The sequence below is a fragment of the Zootoca vivipara genome, chromosome 13 (assembly GCF_963506605.1).
Source record: "Zootoca vivipara chromosome 13, rZooViv1.1, whole genome shotgun sequence".
Taxonomy (NCBI): domain Eukaryota; kingdom Metazoa; phylum Chordata; class Lepidosauria; order Squamata; family Lacertidae; genus Zootoca; species Zootoca vivipara.
Window position 1 is genome coordinate 30,985,737 of NC_083288.1, and position 13,012 is coordinate 30,998,748.

Sequence of the window (13,012 nt, forward strand, 5' to 3'; positions counted from 1 at the left end):
GCTTGTGGATAAAACATCCACAAGGGGACCCAGGTGGCGCTGTGGTTAAACCACTGAGCCTAGGGCTTGCTGATCAGAAGGTTGGCGGTTCGAATCCCTGTGACGGGGTGAGCTCCTGTTGCTTGGTCCCAGCTCCTGCCAACCTAGCAGTTCGAAAGCACGTCAAAATGCAAGTAGATAAATAGGTACCGGTACAGCGGGAAGGGAAACGGCGTTTCCATGTGCTGCTCTGGTTTGCCAGAAGCAGCTTTGTCATGCTGGCCACATGACCTGGAAGCTATACGCCGGCTCCCTCGGCCAATAATGCGAGATGAGCACGCAACCCCAGAGTCGGTCACGACTGGACCTAATGGTCAGGGGTCCCTTTACCTTTACCTTTAAAACATCCACAACCATAAAGATTAAGGGCTTTTGGGGGGGTCATATTTAAGCAGATTCTAAGACAGTGGTGAGCGGTCACTTACAATGAATGGGGGTACTGCTTCACCAAGCTCAGTCTGCCCTCAACCAACCACCAGCTTGCCCCTCATCTTGCAACCAGTCCGGGGGGTAGCATTGCCTATCAGCTTACTGCTCCTTAGCCCCCTCCACCACCTGTGGGTCCGCCTGCCTTCTGCTCCAGCGATCCCAATGGGCCTCAGTCACCAGTAAAGGTAAAGGGACCCCTGGCCATTAGGTCCAGTTGTGACCGACTCTGGGGTTGCGGCGCTCATCTCGCGTTATTGGCCGAGGGAGCCAGCGTACAGCTTCCAGGTCATGTGGCCAGCATGACAAAGCCGCTTCTGGCGAACCAGAGCAGCACACAGAAATGCCGTTTACCTTCCCGCTGTAGCGGTACCTATTTATCCACTTGCACTTTGACGTGCTTTCGAACTGCTAGGTTGGCAGGAGCTGGGACCGAGCAACAGGAGCTCACCCCATTACAGGGATTCAGATCGCCGACCTTCTGATCGGCAAGCCCTAGGCTCTGTGGTCTAACTACCAGCTACCAGTACTTTCATGCAAATAAGCATGCTTTGTGTTTCTTTCCGATTTTTCGCTCCATCGACGGAGATGGGCTAAGCTAATCCAGTGAATTAGCAACTCCGTTCATAGCAAAAGCGGGGCGGGGTGGGGTGGGATACTTTAGGATGCTGCAGAAATCTTCATCTTTTGAATTCAAGTGGACAAGGAAAGGCTGAGGGTGGCGTGTCAGGTGATGGGGTTAACAACAACAAACATTCCAGCCGCAGCAAGTGGGACAAAGCAACGCTCACAACAACAAGGCCTGCCCATGAATGAGACTCACAACATCTGATTCACATTATTTCCACCCATGCACATTTCTTTTTTTGTTTAAAGCCAGGGTCAGTGAGGGCTGTATAGACTGTGTGGGACATTCTGTTAATGATTTGCCTTTGGGTCGCTGCTGCTGCTGCTGCTGCTGCTGAGGCACATGAGAAGATTAATAAAGACCTTCTGAAGAAGCAGCAAGCAGGCTGAGCTTGGGGCAAGCGGGTGGGAGATTTAGCTACCTGTTACTCTTTGGCAGTAGACGTTGCCACATTATCCCACCCATCCCTGCAATTTTGCTGCGGTCTCCTGGAACTTCTGCTCCCCGCACATCCAAGGAAGCCATATTATTGCACAAGTGAGTAAACAGATTTAGAGGAAATTGAGTGTGCGTGTTCCTGCGAATGCGACATCAAGCTTCCTAACGCAAGAAGGTTGCTGTGCTCCACCTCTTGCCGGGCATGGGCTGATTCGCCCGTGGCCCTTACAGTTTCTACATAGGGTTGCCAGACTCAATAGAGGACAGGACTTCTGTGCCTTTAATTGCCCTGCTCTCTTTTGAGTCTGGAAACCTTAAAGAGAAACCAGCAGACCCTTTGTTTAATTTCCAAGCAAAGGGTCTGCTGGTTTCTCTTTAAGGTTTCCAGACTCAAAAGAGAGCAGGGCAATTAAAGGCATAGAAGTCCTGTCCTCTATTGAGTCTGGCAACCCTATTTCTACACACCGTGGGGCAAAGAGGGCTCGTGTATCAGTACTTCACAGCACATAGAAACAGCATTAAAGCAGGGCCCACACAAGGAAATACCTACTATTGGGTCCCGTTCAGCAGTCTGGTTACTGGTTCCATATAGGCCCTAGTTCACATTCCCAGAAATGTGGGGCAAAGAGCCATCTGGCTCCTTCAGGAATATTCCAGGCCTGCTTCCTGATTGTCACCTCTTATTAAAACAACAACAACCAGACATTTCTTTCTTTCTTTCTTTTTTACTTGTGGAGAGAGAAGGAACAGTGTGAGACAATGTTGTTGTTGCTAACAGAAAACACCAGCACCTGCAAATATATAGAAAAAGAAGGCGGTGCGTAATTCGAGTTGCTCCCCAAATCACAACGAACACTTCACTGAACCATCATTGTGCAGCAGCTAGGAATACTAATGCTTGGCTTTAGCTGGTGCACCAAAGGTAGCCATGCCCTTGTAATCTCCAAGTTTGACTACTATGAGCTGCCCTTCAAGTTGGTTCAGGAATTGCAACTAGTGCCATGGTCAGGAGGATGCTTATGGGAGTGGCAGGCTGTGTATAAATCCCATTTTAAAGCAGCTTCCCTGGTTACCAGTTGTTTTCTAGGCCCAATTCAAGGTGCTTACAGCTACACAGTCCTGGACACTGGGGGCCCAAAGATATAAGAGAACATCTTCGAATATGGATCTATGGATGAGGTTTGCTGGTTGCCCCACACAGGAAAGAAGTATGTAGTGCTGGGGCCTATGAAGAGCTTGTTCAATGGCAGCTCTACATCTATGGAAAGCTCTCCTCACTGAGGTGCACCTAGCTTGGCTCAAGGGCTTTCATGACTGGCCACAGTTTAGTGGAGCAAGGAGACTTCTTTGGCTGGCCTCCCTGCAGTTCCGTCCATTAGCCAGGGCACAGTGATGGCAAACCTCCATTCAAAACTATTGTGTGCTTGGATCCTGACCATAGCTGCCAAGTTATCCCTTTTTTTAAGGGATTTTCCATTATGCTGAATAGGCTTCCTCGCGAGAAAAGGGAAAACTTGGCAGCTATGATCCTGACACCTGAACACACTCTACAGTAGACCAACCCGACTGCATCAAGAAACCACAGTTTCACTGGTGCTTTGTCCCCATGTTGAAATCTCTCTCTCTCTCTCTCTCTTGCTCCATAGGAGATGGCTGCCCAGTATGTCCACTATAAGGGGATAAAGTTCCCCCCTGGATATAATTCTGTGGAGAACCTTTGCTTTGCTGAGAATGAGTTTGAAGTGCGAGATGACGACATCTTCAACGTGACTTACCCCAAGTCTGGTAGGAGAGGGATTCCTGCTTGGGAATTGGGTGGGGAACGGGATTTCAAAACGGAAAGACATTCTACATTTGTAAAGAATCATAGAATGAACAGCCCTGCCCATTATGTTTGGACCTACTATGAATTCAGGCCAGAAAACAAAATATCACAATGCCATCTTTTTCTCGTGCACTTGCAAAAATGTAGCTGTTTTTATGTGCTTCTGTAATTTGCTTCCCACCCCTGGAAACATTTGTAGTTGTTTAGTTTTTAGGGGGGGAAATTAAAGGACACACATAACTGAATTTGGAAACTGGATAATTAAGACGGTGGCCTTAACATTCTTTGGAAAGACTTAAGGTTTTAAATTCTGTAATAGCAGCCTTAAACACCGAATTTCAAAAAATAAACATGTGATTGCTCAACATCCAAAATTAAACTTGCTTGATTCAAAATTGATTCAGATTCAAATGTTGCTTGAATTTGAATGTTTGGGAAATGTTATTAAGGATGGGACCCAGGTGGCGCTGTGGTTAAACCACTGAGCCTAGGGCTTGCTGATCAGAAGGTCGGCGGTTCGAATCCCTGCGACGGGGTGAGCTCCCGTTGCTTGGTCCCAGCTCCTGCCAACCTAGCAGTTCGAAAGCACGTCAAAATGCAAGTAGATAAATAGGAACCGCTACAGCGGGAAGGTAAACGGCGTTTCCATGTGCTGCTCTGGTTCGCCAGAAGCGGCTTTGTCATGCTGGCCACATGACCTGGAAGCTATACGCCGGCTCCCTCGGCCAATAATGCGAGATGAGCGCGCAACCCCAGAGTCGGTCACGACTGGACCTAATGGTCAGGGGTCCCTTTACCTTTTACCTTTATTAAGGATGTAATCCTCTATCCACTTACCTGAGAGTAAACCCCATTGAACTCAAAGGCATGCACTTATGAGTTGACATTTACAGGAAGGTTTGCACTGCATATTTTGAAATCAAATTCAAAGACTGGTTTTCCTCTTCACCACTCCCACTCCCAAATTTTGGACCAGATTTAGATGTAGGAGTTGTGGTAGATTGCTTTGCAAATGGTTTTGAGCCAGCCACTGTTAGAAAATGATGGTGTGCTTGGCTTAAAGTGAAATGAATTTGTGGGTACCGACAAAATAACAACCCTCGTTATACCTGTGGATTTCTTTCTTTCCTTCATCAAGGAACAGTGTGGATGATTGAGATCCTCAGCTTGATCCTCAATGGAGGTAATCCAACCTGGAATCAATCTGTGCTTAATTCCTGTCGTGCCCCCTGGTTCACCACCCAGCTAGGTCTGGAGACAGCGCATCTCCTCCCACCCCCACGGCTGCTCACCTGCCACCTCCCCATTCATATCTTCCCCAAAGCCTTCTTCAGCTCCAAAGCCAAGGTGAGTAAGTGGTGAGAGTATGGAGTTGCCTGGGGTCCTGTCAATGAGCCTAGGGGTGCTGCTATGGTGATTGCTTGTGCGTGAAGGGAAGGACATCTTTGAAAGTGGAAAATAACATTTCATTTGATCCAGGAGTGAAAGAAAAAAACAAACCTTTTTGTAGTATTGTGGGTCTAGCTCATTCAGCATGAAAAACTCCATGTTGGGTAAGGTATGCAGCTTATTTACAGGGGTGGGGAAAAGTTTTGTCATTAAAGTTGTCGTTATAACTCCAGGCCAGACTTCTTCTTCTTCTTCTTTTTGCTTCAAGTAAAAAGCATGGGTGGCGCTGTGGGTTAAACCACAGAGCCTAGGGCTTGCAGATCAGAAGGTCAGCGGTTCGAATCCCCGTGACAGAGTGAGCTCCCGTTGCTCGGTCCCAGCTCCTGCCAACTTAGCAGTTTGAAAGCACGTCAAAGTGCAAGTAGATAAATAGGTATCGCCCTGGCGGGAAGGTAAACGGTGGTCAGGGGTCCCTTTACCTTTTTTTTAAACCTTAAGCTATTTTCATTGCAAGGACTCAAAAACCAAAATTATAACTACATAGTATAGTTGAGTTAAAGTGATCAGTGTTGGTGTTGCCATAGTCACCAATGAACCATATTCCAGGTTTCGTCTGTACCTGCCCTTAGCATCTCACTGTTATCACTCTGAATGGCAAAAGCCATTTTTCACCACAGAGGTTCAGCCTTGGGTCATGCAAAGTTCCAAAGTTAACAACATAATGCTCAGATGGTTTCCTTGTAGTCACCCTAAGACAGTGTTCACCCACAGTTAACAAAAGTTTTCTCCCTTAGGTGGTGTACACATTGCGGGACCCCAGGGATGTACTTGTTTCTTACTATCATTTCTCCAAGATGTGTGTCCCCTTTGAGGACCCCGAATCCTTCAACCACTTCCTGGAGAGTTTCCTGAGTGGCGATGGTGAGTTGGATTGAGGGTGGGTGGCTGGAGGAGGAAGAAGAAGGGGCCAGGACATTTGGATGTCCTTGGTGGAAATCCAGTTCACGCGCCCAGCAGTTCATGGCCATAAGATGCAATGAGGGTCCACTCACTCAGGTGGCTTTCAAAATAACAGCTGAGACAAATTTATGGTTTATCTATGGGTTTTGAGCAGTGGCAGCCACAAGGGAAACCAATTATGCCTATGGCCTTGCAGATATTGTTGAACCCCCACACCATATATTTAAAGCACTTTAGCATTAACAATCATGCCTTCCCCCAAGGAATCATAGAATCATAGAGTTGGAAGAGACCACAAGGGCCATCCAGTCCAACCCCCTGCCGAGCAGGAAACACCATCAAAGCATTCTTGACATATGCCTGTCAAGCCTCTGCTTAAAGACCTCCAAAGAAGGAGACTCCACCACACTCCTTGGCAGCAAATTCCACTGCCGAACAGCTCTTACTGTCAGGAAGTTCTTCCTAATGTTTAGGTGGAATCTTCTTTCTTGTAGCTTGAATCCATTGCTCCGTGTCCGCTTCTCTGGAGCAGCAGAAAACAACCTTTCTCCCTCCTCTATATGACATCCTTTTATATATTTGAATATGGCTATCATATCACCCCTTAACCTTCTCTTCTCCAGACTAAACATACCCAGCTCCCTAAGCCGTTCCTCATAAGGCATCATTTCCAGGCCTTTGACCATTTTGGTTGCCTTCTTTTGGACACGTTCCAGCTTGTCAGTATCCTTATTGAATCAAATAAACTGTAATTTGTTAAAGGTGCTGGGAATTGTGGCTCCATGTATGGTGTGACTCTCATATGGGTTCCTGTTGTGTGGCTGCTTACCTGCATAAATCTATCTGTATGTGCAGAGACATACCTTTTCGGACCCTTGGATGTGTGGCAGTCAGGGTCAGGGCCAGCAAGGTGCAGTGACATTGGGGCCAGGCCAGCAAGCTTGAACCCATTCCCCCTTCTGTGCATTATCTTTAATCATGGAGAGAACATAGGAAGCTTCCTTATTGTGAGTCAGACCATTGGTCTATCTAGCTCAGTACTGGTCTACAATGACAGGCAGTAGCTCTCCGGGGTTTTCAGGCAAGGGAAATTCCAGTCCTACCTGAAAATGCCAAAGATTGAACCTGGGACCTTCTGCCTGCAAAGCAGATGCTCTACCAGTGAGCTACATCCCTTCCTTTAAAAAAAGGGGGGGGGTTCTGTAAAAAGTAAGTCCACCACCCATCACTGATGTCTCTATCTCCGTGTATTCTTTGGTGCAGTACCTTTTGGATCGTGGTTTGACCACGTCACAGGTTGGATGAAGCTGAAAGGCAAAAGCAACCTCCTTTTCATCAGCTACGAGGAGCTGAAGCAGGTGAGAGCATGGGGCAGATCCCACCCTAAGGTTTCTGTAAAGCAACCTCCCCATTGGTAGAAAAATGAATGCAAACCTATTTCACGTGTTCTTCACTGGTAAGACAAATGAGACAATGTTTTAGCAAAGCGAAAACAGGGTTGAATTCAATGCTACACACATGTAGTTCCACCCGCAGAGCAGGACTTCTTATTCTTCTCCTTGTACCTCACCCCCAATCTCTTCCAGAGGGTCCCCCAACTTAATGGAGCAGATTTTGAAGTTGCAATGGGGAGGGAGCAGGGGGCTGCAAGAGAGAGGAGAGGGAGATTCCAATGTCCAAGTGGAAGTGTACAGGCAGAATGGCCATGCTGGTAGGGTTGCCCTTCAGACACAAAAGTAGTTTTTGAGCTATTTTTAAGGAAATTTGCCAAAATCTACACTTCTGACATGGGTTACAATGTGTCTGGATTTTCCTGGAAATTTCAGCAATTTGTGCCTGGACACTGTTTCCGACAGCCAGATCCTGGCTATTTCCGGGAAATTCTGGACGTATGGCAGCCCTAGGTGTTGGATGCAACCCAGAATTCAAAAATGTCCGCTAGGTGATGGAGGGAAAAGACAATTTACACAGGATAACAAGTAACCTTCCATACACCAAGCCGGATCATTGCTCCATCTAGCTCAGTCTACTGCACTGTCTCACAGGTTTCAAGCAAGAGCCTTTCCCAGCCCAACCTTGTGATATCAGGGACCTTTTCTGAGCAAAGCATGTGTTCTTCCAGTTGCCCTATGCTGCCTCCCATTTTTATTTCATTCATCCCACGGGTCACAACCTGTATTCCTTTTCCATTGTTATCAGTTCTTAAACTGCATCCTAAGCATCACTTAAGCTGCAGTCATGGACACACTTTTCTAGGAGCAAGTCCCTGGAGTAGACATGCACAGGATCAAGCTAATCTTTATTTAAAGAGCTACCTCCTACTCATTTCCCCCGGGGCTGTTGCATTGAATATTGCAGTATCATAAACAGGCAGATACCATTATTAATATACTGTATGGTGAAACCTCTAGAAGCTGTCTCGAGTCTTCTGTCTTGGCAGTGATTATGTCTCATGTTTCGGGGGAAATCAGAACCCAGGGCATGATAACAGAGGGATTTGGCTGTGCTCAGGATAAATCGGGCTTTGTATATTCTGCAGTTTCTTGACATGATGCAGGATGAGTGCACAATTCATCACCATGAGCATCTCAAATTTCATTAAAACACACACTTCAAGATACAAAACCTTAAGACTGAAGACAGGTATCAAAGAACATAGGTCTTACTTTTTTGCTGCCTAGAACACTAGTCCCCTCTGTATCTGTTCAGGACCTGTTTGGTATTGTGGAACGCCTCTGCCATTTCCTAGGGAAAGACCTCAATGAGGCAGCGATTACATCAGTGGTGGAGAACACTTCCTTCGAAGCCATGAGGAGGAATGACATGTGCAACTCAACAATGCTTCCCAAGGAATTTATGGACCAAGAGAAAGGGACCTTCCTGAGGAAGGGTGAGGCTTGCTCTAGTAGCTTTTTCCATAGTTTCAGAGGAGATGGGGAAGAAGCGGGCATGGCAGACAGATCACGGATAAAGGAACAATCCAGCCACAGTGCCAACAAAGCGCTCTTGGGTGGCACCACCAGTGACCTTGTACAATCAAATATAGAGAGAGTGGAGATGGAGCAGGGACAGGAGTGGGATGTGTGTGTGATGACACAGCAGAATCTGGTGACACAGCAGAATCCTCTCCATGTCAGCAAGCCCAGAGACGCGCCACCAAAAATACATTGATATTAATCAGTGCTGAGGCCAATAGCCCTAAATTAAAAACCAGGCGATAATTAGCAAGCATTAGTGCAACAGTAGAGCATTAGGTTGTTAATGGGTTGGGAGAGAACAATGTAGTATCTTCGCCGTTGCCTAAGAGGCAGGCAGTGACAAAATAGAAGGGGGAAGTTAAGCAACCTGAAAAGATCTTGGCTGGCTGGCCATAACGGAGAGTCCAAATAAGTCTTCTGGCACACCAGCTCCATGGGAGAGAGAGAGAGATCTGAAGGCTTCTACTTTGACCTCTGACCTCCTGACTCTGCCTTTGCACTGGCCACTTTTCCCTTTGCTGGAAGTGTCCTGCACAATTTCAAGGCACCCTTTGATCTAGTAGCACTGGCTTTTACAGTGCTTATTTTCTCTGGCGGGCAGAGGAGCTGACTTGCAAAGTGCTGGGAAGCTCAGCTCCAAAGAAGTTTAATAAAAGGTAGTTTGGATTTAATTGTCGCCCGTGTCCTCATTTTCTAGGCATCTGCGGAGACTGGAAAACTCACTTCACGGTGGCACAGTCGGAATACTTTGACAAGGTTTACCAGGAGAAGATGGAGGGCCTGAAAGGAATATTCCCTTGGGAACACACTAGGCAGGAGAACCACTCGGGAAAAGGCCTTAATTTCTGAACTGAAAGATGCCGCAGCGCAGCTTAAGCTTGCCTGTCTGTTACCAAGAAAGCCCTTCCTTTATCCTAAACCCTAAAGTAGAGGTATTTTTTTGTAGGGGAAATGTATGTGCTCAGAGTAATTCATAACTTTTTTTATAATTTCACATGCTTCAGGGTGCTGGATGTGAACACATGTTATGCTTCAGGGCACAGAGTGGCACATGATGTATCATGTGAAGGCATATACTGCAGTCATCTGGCTGAAGCTAGGCTGCATTGGAATTAGCAGGGGGAGACTGACGGAGGCTGCCTTAAGTTGCACAGAAGGAAACAGGGATCTAATGATGTTTCTTTTTCAAAAATAGTATTATTAAGGCAAGCAACGAACAGCAACTGAATATAGTGATGCAACACACTATTAATCTCTAGATGGTAAAAAGCAAAAGAGAGGTGATTTTTAAAATAATAATAATCAGTGCTTTTTTCTTAAAAAAATGTTTAGGGGTACTCTCATTTTGACTCAATAAAATTGCCATTTTATAGTTCAAATAGGGAAAAATAAATACAGCAAATGGACAAAAGTACAAAGATTCACAAAATGTTTAGGGGTATGTGTCCCCCTGCGTGCCTGCAGAAAAAAGCACTGATAACAACAACAACAACAACAACAACAACAACAACAACAAGTTTTATAGACAACCACAGCAGAGATAATATTTTAGAACGGTGTGGATTTCAGAAATTTATTATTCTAGAACATTTGTGGGAAAGGGCTTCCGTACCCCATCAAATAAACTTGAGGGAAGGATGGGTGGCAAAGGCAGAGGCCTGCAAGAGCATGTGGGGGGGCAGCATTTTGATTTGAGCTAATGAGATGCCTTTCCTAACTAAACAGTTTTAAAAAAAATAAAAATAAAAACGGATTAAATTTATTTGTTCTATTGGCTGAAAATCTGGAACCTGATCAAAGTTCAGTCACTTGACTCCCACTCCTTCTCTATTGCCAGCTTTTCTGAGTACAGGCACCTCCATCCTGCCTTGTCCTCCTTTCCTTTCAGGCTTATTATGGTAGCTCTGCTCAGTCGAAAAGCCAGGAAAGTTGTGTGTGTGTGTGTGTGTGTGTGTGTGTGTGTGTGTAAAGTTTTTACTGGAATTTAAACTTGTTCTGAAAGGGAAACCTAGAAGAAAGTAGCCCCTCCCCCTAGCTGGCATATGAAATACTGCTGATACAATGTCAGTCTGTTATGCGGGCGTTTGTGTGTGGCCCAGCTCCTATAAACTGGGGGGTGGGGGTGGGGGAGGATACAAAAACCCACTTGGAACTCACATTCTTGGAATCTCACATCCCAAAAGTATGAGGGTTGGTTGTGGTTACACACTGGCAAGGAAACCGTATGGTATACTCATAAATGGCATGGCTAAAAAGTATAAAATTGGTGCAGGAGAAGAACCCCACCCCCTCCTCCCTTGCACACACACAATTTCCAATCCATTCTAATAGGTGTCTTCACATTGCGGGATTCCTCTGAGTACCACATGCCGAGGACTGCCTTCCTGCCATACACAAGGGCTTGTTAGTAGGTTTTAGTGGGCAGTTGTTTAGATCCAGCAGGGTTTTTAGATGTTACTGGTGAGAGAGAGAATTTTGGAACTAGTAGATGGTAGAGACATCACCTTGTCAACAAAGGTCCGTATAGTTAAAGCTATGGTTTTCCCAGTAGTGGTGTATGGAAGTGGGAGCTGGACCATAAAGAAGGCTGATCGCTGAAGAATTGATGCTTTTGAATTATGGTGCTGGAGGAGACTCTTGAGAGACCCATAGACCGAAGATCAAACCTAAACCTATCCATTCTTAAGGAAATCAGCCCTGAGTGCTCACTGGAAGGACAGATCCTGAAGCTGAGGCTCCAATAATTTGGCCACCTCATGAGAAGAGAAGACTCCCTGGAAAAGACCCTGATGTTGGGAAAGACTGAGGGCACAAGGAGAAGGGGACAACCGAGGACGAGATGGTTGGACAGTGTTCTCGAAGCTACGAACATGAGTCTGACCACAAAGAGTCGGACACGACTAAACGACTAAACAACAACAACGACAAGTTTTCCTGGATTAATTAATGTTATGTTGTTGGGTACATAAGAACCCATCCTCATGTCTGTAGGCTTCCATCGAAATGATTCTGCGTTTGTGGTTTGCGGCTCATAGCCCAAAGGCAATGTCTCATTTCTGAACCGGGGAGGTGCTGGGGCTAAACTCTGCCTGGGAATTGCACCTCTTGAAGCCCTGAAGTGTGCTTGCTGGCTGTGGCACCGTGCATGGGATCAATAGCCATTCTCTTCTATAGCAACCTGCTTAGACTCTGGCATTTCTGTTGTCCCAAGGCAAGGGGCAGTGAAACTCTTGGACTGTAACCCGGGTCACTGGCCATGCCGGCTTGGGCTGATGGGAATTGGACTCCAGCAACATCTGGAGGGCCACAGGTTCCCCGCCCTTGTTTATGCCCAAGCATCTGGTTTAAGTTAAGCCAAACAAGCAGTTCCTGAATTGGGGAGAGAGAGAGAGAAGGCTCTTAATGAAATCCATAAGGTCCATGTAACTTCTCCCAATTTTCCACAAATCATGATCCCGCCCAGCCTTCTAAAAACAGTAGCTACGTGGGGGACAACAGCACATAAGCTAAGGTTCCCTCTATCTCCGCTGTGGTCCAAGCACTACCCTGCGAGCTCGCATTTCTCAAACTGTTTCTGCATCATTTGCTTAAATCATTTTTCCCCAGAGGAGCGTGTGTGTGTGTGTTTAGAAAAGCCTTGGCTTAAAAGCCAAATCTGCCCGGGGAGTGCGAGCGCTTTTACCGGGCAGCCTCGTGGTCTAATGAGCCTTCTCCTCCTCTGCGTTAAAACAAGTGCGCTCTGCACACGCTCAGAAGCAGCCTCGCCTCTTGATTCGCAGACGTTCCGACAACGTCGGTCGAGCCCCGCCGCTGCAAAGCGGGCGCGAGGGACTGAGCGGCCTCGAGCTGCAAGTCGAGGCGCGATCATCCGGCTGGGGGAACTTGTGGCTCGGCTCTCAAGGGCACTCGTAGGCGGAGAGCGGAGGCGTCGGCCGAGCATGGTCCCCCTCCGTCCCTCCCTCCCTTCCCCTCCCCTCCCCTCGCCTGCCTGCCTGCCTCCCCTCCCCTTCCCCTCCCCGCTCTCTCGGCGCTGCCGCAGTCGCGCCTCCACGTGCCCTTGGCCGGGCTCCGGCGGGGACTGCAGCTGCAGGCAGCCGTGGCGTCGGGGGCCGGGATTTCTGCCAGGGGGTGGCGGCTCCAGGCTGGGCTAGAGCCGGCCAAGGCGGGGGGCGGGGGCGCAGCGCGGAGTTCGGAGGCGGCGGCGGCAGCGGCAGCGGCAGCGGCAGAAGCAGCCGCCTCAGCAATAGATCAGGCGAGCCCGTCCCGTCGGTGAGCCCGCCTGTCTGCGCCATGGTGAGCCGCTGTGTGCTCTGCTGGGGGCGGCGGGTG

General features: G+C 47.6%; 2 protein-coding genes across 2 annotated transcripts in view; both read left to right on the plus strand.

Moving 5' to 3' along the window:
• The first annotated feature begins 1,461 nt into the window (after nucleotides 1–1,461).
• SULT2A1 (sulfotransferase family 2A member 1) lies at nucleotides 1,462–10,518 on the plus strand. Its single transcript, XM_035135757.2, has 7 exons — nucleotides 1,462–1,630; nucleotides 3,178–3,316; nucleotides 4,495–4,703; nucleotides 5,540–5,666; nucleotides 6,969–7,063; nucleotides 8,415–8,595; nucleotides 9,381–10,518. The coding sequence occupies exons 2-7, from the start codon at nucleotides 3,181–3,183 to the stop codon at nucleotides 9,530–9,532; spliced, it is 900 nt and encodes a 299-aa protein (XP_034991648.1). The 5' UTR covers nucleotides 1,462–1,630; nucleotides 3,178–3,180; the 3' UTR covers nucleotides 9,533–10,518.
• A 2,301-nt stretch (nucleotides 10,519–12,819) lies between these two features.
• ARHGEF40 (Rho guanine nucleotide exchange factor 40) overlaps nucleotides 12,820–13,012 on the plus strand; it is a 39,500-nt gene continuing 39,307 nt past the window's right edge. The window contains exon 1 of the mRNA XM_035135312.2: nucleotides 12,820–12,976. Coding sequence (XP_034991203.2) covers nucleotides 12,974–12,976 — 3 coding nt within the window. The 5' untranslated portion in view covers nucleotides 12,820–12,973. The remainder of the gene's footprint in view (nucleotides 12,977–13,012) is intronic.